This window comes from Zootoca vivipara, chromosome 11, assembly GCF_963506605.1.
Source record: "Zootoca vivipara chromosome 11, rZooViv1.1, whole genome shotgun sequence".
Taxonomy (NCBI): domain Eukaryota; kingdom Metazoa; phylum Chordata; class Lepidosauria; order Squamata; family Lacertidae; genus Zootoca; species Zootoca vivipara.
This window is the reverse complement of record NC_083286.1, coordinates 22,547,668-22,568,392: the sequence shown is the minus strand read 5'-3', so window position 1 is coordinate 22,568,392 and position 20,725 is coordinate 22,547,668. Positions and strand designations below refer to the sequence as shown.

Sequence of the window (20,725 nt, the reverse complement as noted above, 5' to 3'; positions counted from 1 at the left end):
GGATGTGACAGAAAATTGATCATCCCCCCCCCCTTCTCCACAGCTGGTAGCATTTTTCACAGCCTGGTAGCCTTTCTTTCCTGCCTACCACATTCAAACACACACAGTCTTGCACACACCTTCCCTGAAAGAAGGAGCTCTCATCCCATTCTGTTGGCATCTGTCTGGAGGATCGACCACAAACGATTTGTTTGACACTAGGTCTATCAGGTACTTACTGCTCACCCATTTGCAGCCTGCTATTTATCATGGCTGAATGCATTTCATGTGGCTTGCTGCCAGTGGATTTGAACCAGAACTGCCAATTGCTAATGTCTGTGATATATCACATCAGAAATGAACATTTTCATACATGGATTAGCAAAAGCACTGCGATGATGAGGGAGGTGGCAGGGAGAAGTTGCTATCCCTTGACTGAACACTCCAATGATTGTAATTTCTGCTTGAAACTCTGGGATTTGGGGTGTGTGTGTCTTAATGTATTGTTTTACTTCTCACAAGAATCTGTGCCTGCAATGCTCCCCTGATTCCCAATAACTTCTGCACATTGCTGCCACATGTATAATAGCATTCTTTAGTATATCCCAGAGATTATTTTATGCTGGGATCTGCAATGACTTGAGGTTTGCTTTTTACCATCTTGGATGAGTGATAATAAGGTACTCTCTGCCTCTTACATTTATACTCCCCTTCCAGGCATGTAATTTTCTTCAAAAGTTGATATTGTTCCCATAGCAAGCTGCTCTTTCCAATAATGGAATGCAAAGAAGCAAACTGCCTCCCCCCCCCCCGGCAACTAGAACTTAAGTTTTCTTAGCAAAAGGATTAATTCCATCCAGCAGCTATGGCAACTTGAGTTTGGGGATTGAAGACAATGAAGTGGAAAGAGGGAGAGACGAGAGAAAAGTAGTCACGGGCAAAAAGGACCCACAATTACAAAACAATGTTGAAGTAATATGGAGATGAGTAAAAAGAAAACCAACCTTGATTCATTGATTGTACTGAGCAGAAAAGTGCATATTTATATTGTATAAATATTATTATTTTATATTATATTCATGTGCAGCAGACCTATTATTCTAACTTAAAATGTCAAAGTAATGCTTCAAGACTGATTGCAATATCATCCATCTCAAAAACTGCTGATTTTATTTGGACAATTTGAGTAGTTGATGACACTTCCAGAGTGCAAAAGAATCTGTTGTTGTTGTTGTTGACTGTTCTTAATGAAAAGACACCTCAGTGATAGACATTTAACCAATGGCTTCAAGTCCTGGTCAAACACGTAAATGTTTATATGGTTGAATTTATAGTTGGATATCACCTTGATAATTATATGGAAAACAGTATATACTGTAACCCAGGCATGTCAAACCTGCGGCCCTCCAGATGTTTTGGACTACAATTCCCATCTTCCCCAACCACTGGTCCTGCTAGCTAGGGATCATGGGAGTTGTAGGCCAAAACATCTGGAGGGCCGCAGGTTTGACATGCCTGCTGTAACCCTTTTAATGAATAAATGAAGAGGTGATGATGAAATAGTACCGCCATTTTTGTCCACAGTGTGCTCATTCATTGCCGGTGTTTTACTACCTGGATAAACAGCATTTGCAGGTTTGTGGATCACCACAAAAGCCTTTGCAGCTTTCTGCCTCGGATGCTGATTGTGGGAAGGGAACAAATGAACATCCCTGGATCATGGCTGACTGTTATTCGGAGTAAAGGAGAGCAAACTGTTTGTCACAAGAGGGAAATATTGTTGATAAGTAAAAAAAGTTTCCAAAAGAAAAGGCGGTGGGAAGAAGGAAGACGAAATCAAAATATTTGTGTTGCGATGGAAACCTTATGGCAAAATAAGCTACAAACATCGATAAAGAAAAACACATTTATTAAACTTGTGATATACAACAATAGGCCCTGTATTATGTTAAGGGCTGCTGGGAATTATGTCGCTGTGAGGGGTGCCCAGAATTCTTTGAGAAAAGAATGTGCTTCAAATGTGCTTTAAAGGTAGAGTGTGTGTACAGCCTAAGATATTAACTGTTTGATGTACTGTTTCTCAAACCAGTTGGAGCCCGTAAACTATTCCTAATTCAGCCTATGTATGAGTACATTGTCAGTCTTGACACTTTTTTTTTTTTGCTTACTTGTGAGTCTCACTTTTTGTTTTTGTTAGTGAAACATTTAGCAGTTCTACTGCAAATCATCTTTTACTGCAAATCGTCTTGTTATGGAAAATTCAATTTTACCTTTTGCCTGCTCCGCGTTAGATGATATCAAAATCTTATATGCAAGTGGCAGTGCTGCAACATTCATTTTTAAACACATTTCACTAGCCCAGAATATAGCACTAGACTTCCCAAGTTTCAAAAGCAATAACAGATGCAGTGAATTTGTGTAATCAACAACTTTCTACGTAATGTTTCTCTCTGCCTGAGGCCCCTGATTATAATGATTTCTCATTTGTGACAGGTTTCCACGCTCCTATTGTCACATATATTTATTCGCAGTAGCTCAAGGGATATTAGAAACATTTATACTTATTATGAAAGTGACACACAAAAGATTGGAGACATCAGATCAGTTTAGTTATCTTGGAAGATATTCCTTGGGTATGCTACTAATCTCTGGAATATTGTCATATAATCACCACAACCATGACATCCTCTGGTCTAGGTATGCAAGACAGTGGCAGTTCACCTAAAACTCTACACACCATTCTCTACACACACATTCTCTACACACACATTTGGTCCTAATCCTGAAAATGCCCCCCAAGCCATTATTAAGATAACTGTTGGCCATTATGAGAGATGAGGTGTAGTTCTGCACATGGTAGACTACCATTATGTTCCAAATGCAGGGTTTTTCTTCAAGACTAACTATTTTGCAATAAAACAAAAATAAAATAAAATGTCGGGGGGGGGGGGGGACGGGACGAAGACGACGACGAGCAGTAATTAAATCTTCCCATGGTGATCAGGAGCGCTTTATCACTAATGCCATATTGAGGAGAAATCAGAAGGAGGAAGCTTCTCATTAAAATTGTTGGGGACCTTTGCTGAAGACAAAGGTCTTCAGTAAACATTACAGAATAATTTTTATCATGGGGATGAGCACTGTCAGAGAATATACAGTATAGTATTATAATGTGCTGCTTAGAACCACGGTTTTAACTACACATTATGAAAAATTAATGCATCACTAAAAGACACCAGGATGGAAGCAACAGAATGGTTTTGAGTGGGTAGATAAGATTTGGGGAGCACCAACTGCTAGTGTTAATAAAATGTTCACAGCTTGAAGCAGGGTAGCTAAAGCAATTATAAGGCTGGTCCTGTAAAGACATGTACGGTTATTTTAACTTGCATAACACAGTTTTTACACAGTGAACCATTTTTGGCAGCATTATTAAAACCCATTGCCAAGCTCCACGGGATTTAGTACTATATAACAACTGTATTAAGAATTTATAGAACCAAGATGAATATCCTGGCCTGCTACTGGAAATTTAAAATATATATATAAAGAGACAATGGGAACTTCCACAGCCCAGTATTTCCAACATGCATATGCTTTGAGTGCCTTGGCAGAAAGGCACTATATAAATGCAAGTAGTAGTAGTAATAAAATCATTTTGCTTGCTCTTTGCTAGAGTGTTGCCCTAGCCCAGGGGTGCCCAAACTTTTTCCAAAGAGGGCCAGATTTAAGGAAGTGAACATGCGTGAGGGCCGAACAAAGTTGTTGAGCTTTTTGTAGGATTGAAGTTTTTGAGCTTTTTTTTAGGATTTAAAATTTAACCCCAAAGTTGTTGAGCTTTTATTAGAATTGAATTTTACCCCAAAATTGTTGAGCTTTTATTAGGATTGAAGTTGCTGAGCTTTTTAAAGGATTTTACCCCAAGACATATACTGCCGCGGGGGCTGGATTAAATCGACAATGCCTGCCCTAGCCTGACCCTTGGTTATGAGCTGTAAAAATAGTTCATTTTTTAGAATTACTCTTTATTTCACAAATTTTCTTATGCAGTTGCATGCATAAGAGCAACATGTAACCAACTATAATGAAACTGTCCCAACTACAGTATACAAAAGACAAGCTACTACGTATATAATCAAAGGGCATTAGATGCAGATTCTGGTAAAGGCTTTTCACTTCTCCTGACTGCTATTCTAGGAACAGACAAATGCTTAGGTAGGTCTGGCCAGAAAGATTTGAAAGGATCTGGAGGACAAACTTTTTTGACCAGTAAGATTTCATAGAAACGTTTGCTGTACAATATCAAATTTATCTAACTTAGTTTTATCCCGTAAGATACCATGATGCTGAGTTAGATTTTCAGCCAAGGCAATACACCCTATTATTATCCACCAGCTTTGCTCTGTAAATGGAAAGCCAACATATTTCCAATGTTGAGCTATCTCCAATCTTGCAGCTTCAAGGAAAGAAATTGTTTTATGAGTCTACACATGGACTCAGGAAAGAGGCAAATGAAAGCGAAGTCCAGATCTGGGTTGGCACTTTGATAAATATTTTTTGTCATCTTCTGAAAAATCCTGAGCCAAAAAGTTTGCACTACAGGACAAAGCACCACATAGGAAAGAATGTACAGTACTAATTTGTCCACAACCCCTCTAACACCATATGGACAAGTTATCATTTATACACCCCAACTCCGCTGGTGTAAAATCCAGGGGGTGGCCCATCTCCTTTTGTTTCTCCTGGAGAGAAACAGGAAGGTGTTGCCCTATGAGATCCTGGCTGGATCTAGACATGTCAAAGAAGTGATTCAGTTAAACGCCTTGTAAACTCATACAAGGAAATCCGGTATGGAAGGGCAGGACTCCACAGCGCCATCTGGTGTCACAGTGTTATATTGCATACACAATGTATACACAACACTTTTTCTTAACCAATCTACCCGATTCCTCTGTGGCGGCTTTTATGACATTCTGCGGGGCTCTCACAAGATCTTGCCTTCACCTGCTTCTCTGGTGGCACAAGGGTAGGGGGCCGTTCATATAGAAGCTATAGAAGCTTCTGCTTCCTGAGGCAGCTGTCTCAGTCTGCCTCATTGATGGCTGGCCAGTACAATCTAAATGTCAACTTTGTTTCCCTCAACTGCGTTGAGGCATCTTTAACCATATGGTTGCCCATACTGATTCATCTGCTATGGCTCAAGTCCTATGCTATGCACAAACCATTAGGCACATCATGGGATATGGATAATAAGTGTGCCTTAAGGCTACATGTGTACCATATTTCAACTTATTCAGTTTATTCTATTTTATGTTGCCAGGTATGAAGGGAAGTAAAATAAACAATACAGGGGTACCTCTACTTACGAATTTAATGCGTTCCGAATGCATATTCATAAGTCGAAAACATTTGTAAGTCGAATCCCATAGGAATGCATTGGGAGAAAAAATTCGTAAGTTGAAGCAACCCTATCTAAAAATTTGTAAGTAGAAAAAATCCTATCTAAACCGCATCCAAGATGGCGGACGGAGCTCCATTCGTAAGTAGAGTTATTCGTAAGTAGAGGTACCACTGTATTCAGATCACAAGTGGAAGGACATTTACAGTAACCAGTGTACTGTATTAAAATGCTTGAAAGTATAATGTGGGAGGTGATATAACTGCCCTTTTAAAAAAGAGACATGTTCTACCCATTCCAGTTTGAGTGAAAATAGCTCACTGTCTCCTGTGGTTTTTTCTTCTCTCCCAAGATCAGGCACATTTCTCTTAGCCGCTTGGCAACAAGAGATCATCTAACAGTCTCATCTTTAGAAGGCCCTCTGTACTTACTAGTTATTTTTTAAATTAAGCCCTTTCAAAAAACTTTATTCTATGCTAATAATTGGAGCATTTTACCTTAGTCAGAAGGATATGCTAAAATGCTCCAGGGATGTTGTATAATAGCAATTTGGTTGTTCCAGCTTTGCTGGTTCACTCATATCTGTAACTTGAACACTAGCTTTGAAACCTCTAGCATGTCCGTTCAGAAGAATGTCCCATTAAGTTCAATGGAGCTTAATCCTGTATGTGCATGCATATGCAGAATCAAGTATACCCTTAAGCAGGAAGCGCAAGGATTTCTAGTCCACAGAAAACGCCTATGACACGACACAACACAACCCACAACGTAAAGGTGTCGTTGTTTTTTTAAAATTGCTGATCACTGTTCAAACAACAGACAGAGAATCCAGTGATTGATTGATACCGGTTAGGTGGCACAACTCTTCCCCAGGGGCAACCCCAGGCCAGCCTGTGCGCGCAGAACCGGGAGTGCCCGCACTGAACTGAGCGCAAACACGCTCGTCGGAATGGGCTGCACGTGAACAGAGCGGGCACGTGAACAGAGCGGGCTTACTCTGCACTTCGGCAGTCCTGTATAGGGAGGCTTTTTATGCGTGACCATGTTTTTATACATGTTGGAAGCCGCCCAGAGTGGGTAATAATAATAATAATGGTAGTTATAGTAGTAGTAATGATGATGATGATAATGATAATGATAATAATTAATATCAGTCTCCAGCTGAGATTCTTCCCAAGCCGGCAAGCGCGGTGATACGACGCAGCGCAGCCGCCCAAGCGAAACTAAGGGCGGGCCCAGCTGCCGCCAGCGCGTATCGCTCGCTCGCAGGAAAGCGACGGGCATCCCCGCACTCGCCGCCGGCCTCTTCCCGGCCGGGACTGCGTCCTCGCTCCGCTCCCTCCCTGAGAGGAAGTCGGCGCTTTTCCCTCCCCGTCGCCTCACGTCTTCAGCCGTCACAGCGCGAGGGCGTGGGGGGGGGAGGGGGGAGCAGGAGCTCTTCTCTCGCCGATTGGCTGGCGCGGCTCTAGGCCTATTTCGGATCGTGCGCGAGAGCGGCGGGGTTGGCTTGCCGGCGGTAGCGGGGGGGGGGTCACCGGTCTCCGATTGGCTGCCTGCGGGGTGGGCAAAGCGGGCGCGGGATTGGCCCGGGCGCGTCGTCACGTGAGCCAGGCGGGGCCGGCGACGGGCGTATTGTGGTGGAGGGGCTCCGCTTGTCAGGTAGGTGGAAGATGATGGGGATGAGGAGGAGGAGGAGGAGGAGAAGAATAATAAGAATAAAAGAATAAGAATAGCAGCTGTGGAGGCGGCGGCTCCGCGCGCGGGGCCGGTGGCGCCTGTTCTTCGGGTGGGGCTGGTGCTCTGGCTGCGGCCGGGGTGTGTGGGGTGGGGTGGAGGAAGGGGCCTGAGGCGAGGGGACTGGAGCTGGGGTCGTGAGGGGGTGCCTAGGCCTGAGGTGTGGAGGGGCGCTTTCAGGGGATAAAGGGCGAGAGGGAGGAAGCAAGGAGGACGTGGTGAGGTTGATCCTCCTCCTGCTGCTCGGGGAGGCATTGCTTTCCTTGGGCTCGTTTGTTTTGGGAGGTTGGGGGGGCGGGTCCCGCGTAGGTGCATCGCCCACCTCCGCGCAGCTGCAGACAGTTCCGGGGCGCGCGGGACGGGTTTCTCTTGGGCACCCCGCGTTCTGACGCGGGTGGGTCTGCCCTTCCTTTGCCTCGCCTTCTCGTGGGGCGCCTGACCCCTGGGCGAAGGAAGTGCCGGGAACAATGAAGCTCCGGGGTTGGGTTTCCAGGCTGTCAGCGGCCGCAGGGGCGTGCGTGCAGGAGGAGGGGCGGAGGCGGCGACAAGGGGGGGGGCAGCAGCCCTGTGGGGCAGACTGGCACCTCAGACGACGCCGGGGTGGAGGAGGCGCTCCCCGCCGGGCCTGACCAGTGCTCTCTGCTGTGGGTCATGCATAGGGCATCTCCCTCTCCTCCTGCGGTGGCTGCAAGAAAGAGCACCGGGAAGTGCCCGCTAGGCATTTGAGTGGGTCTCTTTTCTCTCTCTCTTGCCAGAGTGAACAAGTGAAGGCATAGTGGAAAGAAGTGGTGGACTTGAATTGCAAGAAGGTAGAGCTGGGCCTTGCAAGAGCAGCTTCTTCTTCTGTTCATTTTGCTTATGCTCTGTAATGTGGAAGCCTGAAAGATTCGTTTCCCCTCTTGCTTTCTCTAATAGCTGACCTTAGAGAGGGAAGCGGAGATGTGAAAGGGAGTGGTGTTTGGCCCATTAAAGGTAGTGCTGGTAGGCATCTGAGTAGAGGTGGGGGTCATTTCCATTTACTAACTCTGGGTAGCCCTTTCTGTACCCATTTGCCACTGCCCTGTCACCCAAACAGTAAGAACCAGTGAGTGATTTGAAGCAGCAATCCATCTTACCTGCTGTGCTACTAGTTGGGGATGGATGCAATCGGGCAGGGGTAGTAAATTCTTCCCTTCTTTTGCTTGCTTGCTGTGCTTCCCCTGCGCTTAGTCCTTTCTGCACTACCTGAAGGAAATGCACAGAAATGTGAGAGGAGTAACTGCTACATGCTTCAACCTGCTGTTTCCCTAGGGATTTTTCAGCCTGTCTGAGAGACATCTGAGTGAGCAGAACCTGCTGCTGTCCCTACTCAGTTGTCTTCCAGCATTACTCTAGGCCGTGTGCACAATCTCTGTTGTTGAATCACCAAGAATGAGGACACAGGTGACTAAAATGGTGAAGCAGTTCCTTGTTTTGTGCTTGAGTTTTATAATTTGGAACAATGGGACCCATCTCTGGTAGGACTTACCAGTTGGATCTATTGGTTTAAATTGTAGTTTTCTTTTTTTGGTAGTGTCACAGAAGACTAGTGGCACAAAGAAAACTAGTTAAGCAGGTAGAGTAGGTTTTTCATCTAGTTGCAATTTGATTTGTGCTTCAGTGCCTTTCTCTTGTTCTCTTCAGAGTGTTGTATGGAAGCAATTGGAATCATAAATGATTCAAATGTGATACATTACTTAAAATATCAAGTGGTTAACTGCTGTGAAGAACATGTTGCTGTCAAAGCAATAAAATGTTTCAACTTTTTAAATGTGTTTTTTTTGGCAGAGTGGGTTAAAATCAATGTGGGGTCACTGCTGTCTGAAACCCCTAAAAGCTGCTATCAGTCAAACAAAACTAACATATAGGGACTTATGGTCCGACTCAGAAAGCTTCCTATGTTACCAATACTCCCCACACATGCAATTCTCCCTGCACCTGGATACGTAAAAGAAAATGCCACAGAAACCTTAGCTTCTGCTGACAAACTTGGGTTGGTCTGTCATTGCTTGAAACAGCAATTTCGGTTGGTTGACTGCTTATCAGTTTATAAAAGAAATGGAGCCACCCAAAAAACAAAGTAGTCATTTCTGAATACTTGGGTGACTCCCTAGAAACGCAAACATGGGCCTTTGAAAACTGAAGTGAAAATACCTTTTAAAACAGTGGTGGAAAATTCATGGTCTTTCAGATGTTTAACTACCACTGCTGTCGTTTCTTGACCATTGGCCATGCTTGCAGGGCCTGATGGGAGTTTGAATCCAACATCACCTGGAGGGCCACAGGTTCTTTCCCCTGCTCTAAATCAACCTGACAGATGGTGTTGAGATGCAGAAGCCAATATCACCAGTTGATGTCAATATTCTGTAATATATTTGCTACCATAGTCTATTCCAGGCATCCCCAAATTTCGGCCCTCCAGATGTTTTGGACTACAATTCCCATCATCCCTGACCATTGGTCCTGTTAGCTAGGGATCATGGGAGTTGTAGGCCAAAACATCTAGAGGACCGCAGTTTGGGGATGCCTGGTCTATTCCAAAAGTCTTTATAATTAATTTAAAACCAGAATGATAATGTTAGGATAGGGTAAAAACCTCAGAGTCTCTGATTACTGAGTCCAAAGCATTAAACCTGGTCCTTAACATAATTTCCTGTCCCCATTTGCCATGAGGTGTGTTAGATGTAAGTTTAGGTACATTTCAGCCACAGCTCTTTCCAAGGTTGTGGGGTTATGTAGGATATGAGGTTTCATTCTACTGATTCCCAGGATGGGGCCACTATTGGATACAAAACCAAGAAACACCAGGACTTGTTTGATCAGAATGACAGTGAGATTCAACACATTATTGACAAGAAAAGGAAGGCCTTTTAGATCTGGCAAAGAGATAGAAACTGTGCCACTAAGAAAAAAACCCCTATGCCAACACTAAAGGTAAGGTTTAAAGAAGAACCAGAGAGCTAAAAAACACCTGCTGGATAAAAAAAAGCCCTCAAGAGATCCAGCACTTAGCTGACACTCAGTGTGCACAGAGTTTCTTTAAAGCTACAAAGATCATCTATGGGCCAATAAATCATGGCATATGCCCCCGCCCCCACGTTCAACAGACAGTACCACACTTCTAAAAGATAAAGAAGCTATTGCATTGCGCTGGAAAGAACATTACCAGCATTTCCTTAACTGCAACTCCCCCGTAGCTGTTGAGGTCCTCACAAATTCTGCAAAAACAAATTCGAAATGAGCTTGCAGTATCTCCAAATCTGGGAGAGTTGTGTACAGCTATTAATCAAATGAAAAACAACATAGCCAGCAGACCTGATGGGATACCTGCCGAAGTCTTCAAAGTGGGTGAAATTGAACTTAACCAACAGCATCATAAACTCATTGGGGAAAATCTGGGAGAGAGGGGCGATCTCAGCAGACTTTAGGGTTGCTAAAAGTATCAATCTCTTTTAAAAAGGTGATAGAACGGATTGCGGAAACTATCAAGGTAATTATTAGCTGTGACCGGCAAAATTCTTGAAAGGATCTTAGCAAACTGTCTCCTAACAATATCTGAGGCTACCCTTCCTGAATCCCAAAATGGTTTTTGACGTTCTAGGGGGACAGTGGACATGATTTTTACTGCTGAACAGCTTCAAGAAAAATGCAGAGAGCAAAACCAACCCCTTGTATAAAGTGGTGCCTCGCTTAACGAATGCCCTGCTTAACGAAATTTCCGCTTAACGAATGCACTGCTTAACAAAATTTCCGCTTAACGAAAGGTTTTTTCTAGTGGAGGTTGCCTCGCTACGAATTCGTTTTACGAAAAATTCGTCTAGTGAATTGCGGTTTCCCATAGGAATGCATTGAAATTCAATTAATGCGTTCCTATGGACAAAAAAATTCAAAAAAATTCAATGCATTCCTATGGGATTCACTAGATGAATTTTTCGTTATGAGAAAAGACCAGTGGAACGAATTAAATTCGTCTAGCGAGGCACCACTGTATAGCATTAATTGACCTGACTAAGGTCTCCGACACTGTAAATCATAATGCCCCGTGGACTATCCTCCTGAAAATTGGCTGCCCAGATAAATTTGTGAACATCCTTTGGCTTCTCCATGGTAATATGACAGCAACAATCGCTGAACCAGGTGTTAAATAGGGTTGTGTTATCGCCCCAACTCTATTTGTATCTCCTTTGATAAGGTTACAACCAGGACTTCTTTTCAGCCAAAAGTCACAGGAACTGAGTTCTGGCACCTCTCAGGCGGACACCATTGCCATTTTAAGAGAACAAGGGAGGTGTTCATGGTGAGTTCTGGCACCTCTTTTTCTAGAAAAATATCACTGGTTACAGTTAAACCTCGTTCGTCGAAGGTAATCCATTCTGGAAGACTGTTCGACTTCTGAAACGTTTGACAACTGAGGCGCGACTTCCGATTGGTTGCAAGAGCTTCTTGCACTCAAGCAGAAGCCGTGTCGGATGTTCAGGTTCTGAGAAACATTCGAAAACCGGAGCATTTCCGGGTTTTTGGTGTTCAGGAGTCAAAACGTTCAAAAATGCAGCCGTTCGTGAACTGAGGTTTGACTATACAACTAAAGACCTGATGGGATACCTGCCGAAGTCTTCAAAGTGGGTGAAATTGAACTTAACCAACAGCATCATAAACTCATTGGGGAAAATCTGGGAGAGAGGGGCGATCTCAGCAGACTTTAGGGTTGCTAAAAGTATCAATCTCTTTTAAAAAGGTGATAGAACGGATTGCGGAAACTATCAAGGTAATTCTTTATTAGGCGGACACCATTGCCATTTTAAGAGAACAAGGGAGGTGTTCATGGTGAGTTCTGGCACCTCTTTTTCTAGAAAAATATCACTGGTTACAGTTAAACCTCGTTCGTCGAAGGTAATCCATTCTGGAAGACCGTTCGACTTCTGAAACGTTCGACAACTGAGGCGCGACTTCCGATTGGTTGCAAGAGCTTCTTGCACTCAAGCAGAAGCCGTGTCGGACGTTCAGGTTCTGAGAAACATTCGAAAACCGGAGCATTTCCGGGTTTTTGGTGTTCAGGAGTCAAAACGTTCGAAAATGCAGCCGTTCGAGAACTGAGGTTTGACTATACAACCAAAGGAATTGTAATTTCATATTAAAATTGTTGCAAACTGCAGTCTGCAACTCCTCTTCCCTTTGTCTGGATTAAGCAGTGGCACTCTGTCTCCAGTAGATCAAGGCCCTTCACATTTTAGCTCACCAGTGGCTTATATCATATCTCTACTTGTGTGGGGAGCACTGACCCTGCAAACTATGGCAATAATGAGGGCCTTCAGTTAGCTGGGGTTTTTTTTTGCCCTGGGTGAAGCCTCCGGGTGAAGGCTCCCAGCCTGTCTGTTTGTACATAAATGTGCATGTGAGATACCAAACTGGGTCTTTGACCCAGGTGAAATGAAGCCTAGTTTCACTCCTGGTTTAATGTATCTTTAGTCTCTGTGTCTATAAAGATATCAGGCACATGATAGATCGGAAGATGGCTTACTGAGTGAAATTTCTATTGTACCTTTGTGTAGATACCATGCATGGTTGCTTTATCCACTATTCCTCAACACCAGCTACATTGTTGTTGTTTAGTCGTTTAGTCGTGTCCGACTCTTCGTGACCCCATGGACCATAGCACGCCAGGCACTCCTGTCTTGCACTGCCTCCCGCAGTGTGGTCAAACTCATGTTCGTAGCTTCGAGAACACTGTCCAACCATCTTGTCCTCTGTCGTCCCCTTCTCCTAGTGCCCTCAATCTTTCCCAACATCAGGGTCTTTTCCAAGGATTCTTCTCTTCTCATGAGGTGGCCAAAGTATTGGAGCCTCAGCTTCACGATCCGTCCTTCCAGGGAGCACTCAGGGCTGATTTCCTTAAGAATGGATAGGTTTGATCTTCTTGCAGTCCATGGAACTCTCAAGAGTCTCCTCCAGCACCATAATTCAAAAGCATCAATTCTTCGGCGATCAGCCTTCTTTATGGTCCAACTCTCACTTCCATACATCACTACTGGGAAAACCATAGCTTTAACTATACGGACTTTGTCGGCAAGGTGATGTCTCTGCTTTTTAAGATGCTGTCTAGGTTTGTCATTGCTTTTCTCCCAAGAAGCAGGCGTCTTTTAATTTCGTGACTGCTGTCACCATCTGCAGTGATCAAGGAGCCCAAGAAAGTAAAATCTCTCACTGCCTCCATTTCTTCCCCTTCTATTTGCCAGGAGGTGATGGGACCAGTGGCCATGATCTTGGTTTTTTTGATGTTGAGCTTCAGACCATATTTTGCGCTCTCCTCTTTCACCCTCATTAAAAGGTTCTTTAATTCCTCCTCGCTTTCTGCCATCAAGGTTGTGTCATCTGCATATCTGAGGTTGTTGATATTTCTTCCAGCAATCTTAATTCCGGCTTGGGATTCATCTAGTCCAGCCTTTCGCATGATGAATTCTGCATATAAGTTAAATAAGCAGGGAGACAATATACAACCTTGTCGTACTCCTTTCCCAATTTTGAACCAATCAGTTGTTCCATATCCAGTTCTAACTGTAGCTTCTTGTCCCACATAGAGATTTCTCAGGAGACAGATGAGGTGATCAGGCACTCCCATTTCTTTAAGAACTTGCCATAGTTTGCTGTGGTCGACACAGTCAAAGGCTTTTGCATAGTCAATGAAGCAGAAGTAGACGTTTTTCTGGAACTCTCTAGCTTTCTCCATAATCCAGCGCATGTTTGCTATTTGGTCTCTGGTTCCTCTGCCCTTTCGAAATCCAGCTTGCACTTCTGGGAGTTCTCGGTCCACATACTGCCTAAGCCTGCCTTGTAGAATTTTAAGCATAACCTTGCTAGCGTGTGAAATGAGCGCAATTGTGCGGTAATTGGAGCATTCTTTGGCACTGCCCTTCTTTGGAATTGGGATGTAGACTGATCTTCTCCAATCCTCTGGCCATTGCTGAGTTTTCCAAACTTGCTGGCATATTGGGTGTAGCACCTTAACAGCATCATCTTTTAAAATTTTAAACAGTTCAGCTGGAATATCATCACTTCCACTGGCCTTGTTATTAGCAATGCTTTCTAAGGCCCATTTGACTTCACTCTCCAAGATGTCTGGCTCAAGGTCAGCAACCACACTACCTGAGGTGTACGAGACCTCCATATCTTTCTGGTATAATTCCTCTGTGTATTCTTGCCACCTCTTCTTGATGTCTTCTTGATCCCCTTCATGGATCAATGCCTTGTCGTGGCGAAGGGGCTTGAATAACTCAGAGAAGCTATGAGCTATGCCATGCAGGGCCACCCAAGATGGACAGGTCATAGTGGAGAGTTTTGACTAAACGTGATCCACCTGGAGAAGGAACTGGCAAGCCACTCCAGTATCCCTGCCAAGAAAACTCCATGGACAAAGACAACAGGCACCAGCTACATTATTTCCTACAAAATATGTAATGTTAAGCCTATGAGCTTGTTAGGACACTTTGAGGTGCCCTTTGCTCCTCACATCATGGTTTGAAGTTGGTGTATGTTCCCAGCTTTTGCTGAAGCAGGTAACTATAGTTTCCTGGTTTGAATGAAATGGGGAAGTTTTGGTTTAATTAGAGACTTCCTGGTTTAATTGTGGCTTGTGAGGAGCAAAGGAACTGCATGCACAGACAAAAGGTTATTTCAGATCTCTGCTTCTAAGCTAAGGCTGCATCTGCACTATACATTTAAAGCAGTATCATACCATTTCAAACAGTCGTGGTGTCTGCCAAAGACTCCTGGGAACTGCAGTTTGTTAAGGGTGCTGATTAATTTAGTATCATCAGCAAACTAGAACACCTAACTCTAGATTGTTTATGAGCGAGTTAAAAAACACAGGTCCCAATACTGATGCTTGTGGGACTCCACATTCTACATCCCTCCATTTGGATGTCTGCCCATTTATTCCTGTTCTGTTTCCTGCTGCTTAACCAACAGAGGACCTCTTCTCTATTTTAAACCATATTTTATTGATTTTCAAATATAGCAGAACTGAATAAACGATAACATCATTACCTACCCAACCCCACTCCCCAAAGTAGAGATAGCATTAAAGATTAACACTTTGGAATAACAGCTAAATTGATGCCATAAAAAGAGAATAAATTAAACAAATGTAATATTCCACTTTGCCTCTCATTTCATGATTTAGGTTTAGACAGGAATCTAGTGAGGTACTTTGTAAAAAACTTTTTGCAAGTCTCAAGTATCCATCCCTATCCACATACTTGTTGACACTTTCAAAGAACTCTGATAACGGGACTTCTATTTGATCACACAGCCTTACAACATATATATCCAGTACATTGTTGATCTGTACAGTGCTGGGATAGTGCTCCATTATGCATTTGGATCATAAAAGGCACAGTGACTCCACAACAGCAGCATAGAGGCCTGGATTGAAATGAAATGAAATGGGGTCTTCTTCTCAGAATGCTCCTACTGAAAGGAGCAAAGTCTGGATCCATGCCAAGGTCTATAAAAGCAATAGCAGGCAGTTTTTTATAGACTATCATAGTTTGGCATTTCTAACTTCTGACTTAGTTGAGGCTGTAATAACGGTATTCTAGAGTACATTATGTATATTTATGGGTGCTTATGTTGACTGACTGCTATACCCAAATTGTGAATAAGAGAACAGTTACACCTATAGCATTTTTAATATATAAGATGATGCTTTAATTAGTTAGCAGTTTATTCATGCCGCTTCAGCTAGGAAAAATATGAGTGACTAGAAGAGATTATGACAAGAAACCCTATGTTAGAACTTTAAATATAGGGCAGTTTATATGCATAGTCAAATATGAATTATTAGAAGCCAGGTTGCATAAAACTGAGAATAAAAGAGTGTGTTCTTGAGTATTGACAGAAAACGGGACTTTGCCTTTATCTGTCACTATAATATTTTTAAAAAATTAGTTCATAATTTTGTAGAATTGTAGTAATTCATTGTTTTGGTCATATGTAATAGGGGGTTAATTTCTCCAGTAATACTTGAAGTCTAATTGTTCAGACACTATTTTGTTTTATTATTTATTGAAGCAAACCTTTTCATTTGATGCTCCCATTTCTGTTTTGTGCAGTTGTGAGATTGCAAGTGGCAACTAAATCCATCTTTGTTGACACCAGGAAAAATGAAATATTTTATTTGTTCTGGGTTAATAATCACAGTACTGTGTTATACAAAGTATTCTAACCATAAGAGGAATCTGGTGATCACAAAGAAGTTCAAATACTGCTAACTATAAAAACAATGCAATATCATGAGATGTTAAAACACGCAATTCTATTGTCTACAGATATATGGGGTGATCCAGCTCTGTCACTAGAGGCTCAGGTAGTCTCAGTGGCTAGAAGTGCCCTTTGCCAACTGCAACTTTTGTTTTAATCATATTGGACAATTGGGCGTCATTAGCAAACCTGGCTATCTTACTCCTCAACCCAAGCTCTAAATCAGGCATCCCCAAACTGCAGCCCTCCAGATGTTTTGGCCTACAACTCCCATGATCCCTAGCTAACAGGACCAGTGGTTGGGGAAGATGGGGATTGTAGTCCAAAACATCTGGAGGGCTGACGTCTGGGGATGCCTGCTTTAAATCATTCAGGGAAAAAGCAAAAAAGGCACAGATCACAATACTGATCCTTGCAGGATTGCGCTTTCTATGTCCCTGCATTGAAAGAACCAGTCATTTATTCCTACTCTCTCCTTTCTGTTTCTTAACCAGTTACTGATTCATAAGAAGACCTCTTCTCTTGCTCCATGTCTGCTAAATTTACGCAGGAGTCTTTAGCAAAGGTACTTTTGTCATGAGTTATACAGATGGGGCACTTCCAAACATCGAAGAATTTGCTTTATACTGTTTGTGTTTCATCCCTGGTCAACACTGAGTCTGCTGAGAAATGTGGGTGGTTTTTTCCTGCAATTTTCAGGAATGTACATCTTGGATTTATATTGTTTGCTGTTTTTATCTACTATAGAATTCTGTCACAATGCTATTGACTTCAATATTTGACAGTCAGTTGTAAAGGATATGAACTGTTGTGGTCAGAGAGACAGAGCAACTGTGGCTTTTATGTACTTACATAGTTATATTGACACAAATGGAAGCAAGTGAATTTCATGGGTCTTTGTTAATAGTGTGCAGATCTTTGTGATTATGAAGTTTTGCAAGTTGGTGTGAGTGCTTCTCTTTTATGTTTTGGTCCCTGCAAGCGATCAGGCCAAAGAATACGCAGGTGTGTTGAGCAAAAAGTAAGGCTCCCTGGAGGAGCCAGAGGTATGTCAGGGAGCAGCAGCAAGTCTGGTAGAACAGAGGGAGGGTTTGGTGGCCTTAGCAACAGGATTCCCAATCCGAGGAAAGTCGGCAAAGAACCTTTTTGGAGATGGTGTGAGTGATCAGGCATAACTACTTTATTTCTTTCTGCTGACATGAAGACCTGATAGTGCAGTGTCTGGTGCACAGGCTGCCACTTCAGGATTCATGATGTTTCCTTTAGTGTTGTGGGCAAACTAGATCATACAGTACTGTATTTTTTTTTTTTTAATAGACGGGATAACTGGAACAGGGAATTGAAAGTGCTGGACGAAGGACTACGGCACAAGTGTTGTAAAATAAATTTGTGGGAAGAATTTTTTTTTAAAGGTACGTATCTTAAATTTTGTTCTCTTTCTGTCTGTGTCATTTTCATTCTTTTCTGGTATGTCCTATCTAGGGCACTTACCAGCAGTGGTTAAAAATTAGAATTTCCCAGCAAATGCTTTGAGGTTATGTCCTAACTAGACCTCCTGTCTCATTTTACTTCAGCTTTTTCACTCCTGCTGCTGATACAGATATTTGTGCTTCCTTTTAAATGTATGCTTCCTCCTTTCAGTGAACTTTAAACTTCTTATAAACTATATGTAATAAATTGGGGCTGATATAATTGTGCACAAGTTTGTTGTTTTAAAAACAACAGCATGCAAATCCTAAATATAGCACATTGTGAGGAATATATTACTATGCAACTATGAAATTATTCTGAAATTTTTTAATTTATTAAATACTCTAATTTGAGAAGTAGTTTATCATTAAGATTGAAATTATTCCAGCAATAGAAGTTGCATAATTTTGTTGTCTGTTGTGATATGTTTTAAAGAAACATCCTTCAACATTTGATTTTCGCTAAGATGTGAGAAAGCTTGACCAGCTAGCATTTTTGAATGCTACAAACTGTTTGCTTTCCCCGATCTTTGGGAATGGTCCATACTTTTAAGTATGTAGTCTAATAACATTATTGGTTCTGGCTTTCTAACAGCTCAAAGACTTCTAAATGGCTCTGGAATAGTGTACCTTTGTTGCACTCAAAGCCAGCTGGACTCAGAATGTATTCCTGATGACAGGCGGCTTACACAAAGCAATTTTGGGGCATTTGGTGGCATTTTCCAGTCAGTCCATGTGTGTTTGTAGAAGGAGCTGGCAGGGGTGGGTGATGGTTGTGGACAGGAGAAGACCTAATTTGATAATTTAAACACTTTCAAAGTCACAAACTGCCTCTCTTCTAGAGTGTAGTTGAGCTTACTTCTTGTTTTAAGTGTCTTAGTGAGACACAGAATCATTGGCATGGAAATATAGCATTAATAGGTTCTGCTTTTGACATCTTTCTCATTAGTCTTGTTCTGTCTGCAGATGTGTTGACCAGAAGAATCTCTCACTTAGTGGCCCTTGAAAATCTAGTGCCTTATAAAAGATGGGGTTTGGAAGTGACCTGAAGTATTCTCATGAAGCATTGGTGAAACTGCAAGATTGGGAATTACGGCTACTAGAAACGGTGAAGAAATTTATGGCCATGAGAATAAAAAGTGACAAGGAGTATGCATCCACTTTACAGAATCTTTGCAATCAGGTTGATAAAGAGAGTACTTCACAACTGGATTATGTTAGTAATGTATCTAAGGTAAGAAAAATGTGGAATTTGAATTGGTCACACTTTCATGTATTTGATTTGCAAATAGTAAATTTTATGACCAAGAGGTGTAATAATGTTTAAGGCTGCAGTCCTAATCATACTTATCTGGAGATAAGTACTATTGACTGGCTGGACTTGTATAACCATCCTTAGGATTTCAATGTATGTTTGGGTGGTGTTAAACTAAAGGTTTTTTTGGGGGGGGACGACGTTTTTGTGGTGAGACTGATCAGGTTGGCAATCTCTGAATTGAAGTCGCACACACACACACACACACATACATATATTTCCTAGCAGACATTCTCACTGTAGCCCAGAACAATGGGTTTGCATTCTCTTGCTGTCAGTTGTCTCTCAGTCTCTGCTTTCCATATCTTTGGAAAATCATTACAGTGACTACTAGCCACAAGGGCTATGCTCTGCCTCCACTGCCAGAGGCAGTATATCTCTGAATATCAGTTGCTAGAAATCACAGGTGGGCAGTATGTTGTTGCATTCATGTCCTGCTTATGGGACTTCCACCACCAGCTAGTTGGCCATTGTGAGAACAAGATGATGAATTAGATAGGATAGCCATTGGCCTGATAAAGCAGACTGTTCTTACTTTATGTTATTATGGCGTAATTGGACCTCTCTGGTCTCTTCCATTTGCTGTGTCCTGTAGCTTTCCCCATCCTGTATTACATTTACCATTCTGCAAGAGTGGAGATTAATACCCCCCCCCCATCCCAACTTACAGGATAAATTTACCTTTACCTTTTACGTTACAGGATAAATGTTCTAAAAGCAGTAGATATAACACAGTTTGCAGGTATGCTGTACCTATTGTGGCATTGATTGAATTGTGTTGGTTTTGATACCTGTGTACTTGAGCTACTAACAGAGTAGGCTGGTTTGTCTTGACATCAGCTTGTGAACCATGTGGTCTTTTTCTAATGCAGATTCATCTTCTCAAGGCATTAATGAAATGCAGCTCACAAAAACGTAAAATGAAATAACATGTTAATAATATGCATTGGAATAAGAACTGCACGTTGCTTTAGTTGGGTTTATTAGCAATATAAATCAGTTTAGTGGATAAATAGAAGCACTTTTAGTCACATTCAAAGTTGAGCATTAGTAGTGTGGCTTCTTTCCCTTGTAAGAATGATAGTTTCATTATAATATCTCCTTCGCTTTTTCTGTTCAGCTACCTTTGGGGGTCTATTTGGAACATTAATTGCACTTGCTGCAGATTTTATTTATTATCACTGTTGCAATCTCTGTTCTTCAATTACAGTTTTATTAAATTAATAGATAAATCATTTTAGGACCCAAAGATTCTTGGGAGGAAAAAAGTTGTTATTTTCTATTCAAAACATGTATCAGGCCAATTTAAATTCAGGCTCTAAATTCTATTTCATAATAATTTTATTCTGTAGTTTGAAGCTGCATTCCTATACCCATTTACCTTAGAGTAAGTCCTGTTGGACTCAGTAGGATATACATCTGAGTAAACATGAATAGAATTATGCTGTGAATGTAGCCTATTGTGCCTGCTGTCGTCTTCTAAATCTAAACTGTAATAATTTGCACTTCAAACTTTTCAGTTATTCATTTATTGCTACATTTCTAGCCCTCTTGTCC

General features: G+C 42.1%; 1 protein-coding gene across 4 annotated transcripts in view; it reads left to right on the top strand.

Annotated features, from left to right (window-relative positions):
- Positions 1-6,987: 6,987 nt before the first annotated feature.
- Positions 6,988-20,725, top strand: part of FER (FER tyrosine kinase) — a 162,839-nt gene continuing 149,101 nt past the window's right edge. For all 4 annotated transcript variants that reach the window (XM_035100139.2, XM_035100138.2, XM_060280166.1 and 1 more), the window contains exons 1-4: positions 6,988-7,036; positions 16,879-16,949; positions 17,702-17,796; positions 18,820-19,087. In XM_035100139.2, coding sequence (XP_034956030.2) covers positions 18,881-19,087 — 207 coding nt within the window. In that variant the 5' untranslated portion in view covers positions 6,988-7,036; positions 16,879-16,949; positions 17,702-17,796; positions 18,820-18,880. The remainder of the gene's footprint in view (positions 7,037-16,878; positions 16,950-17,701; positions 17,797-18,819; positions 19,088-20,725) is intronic.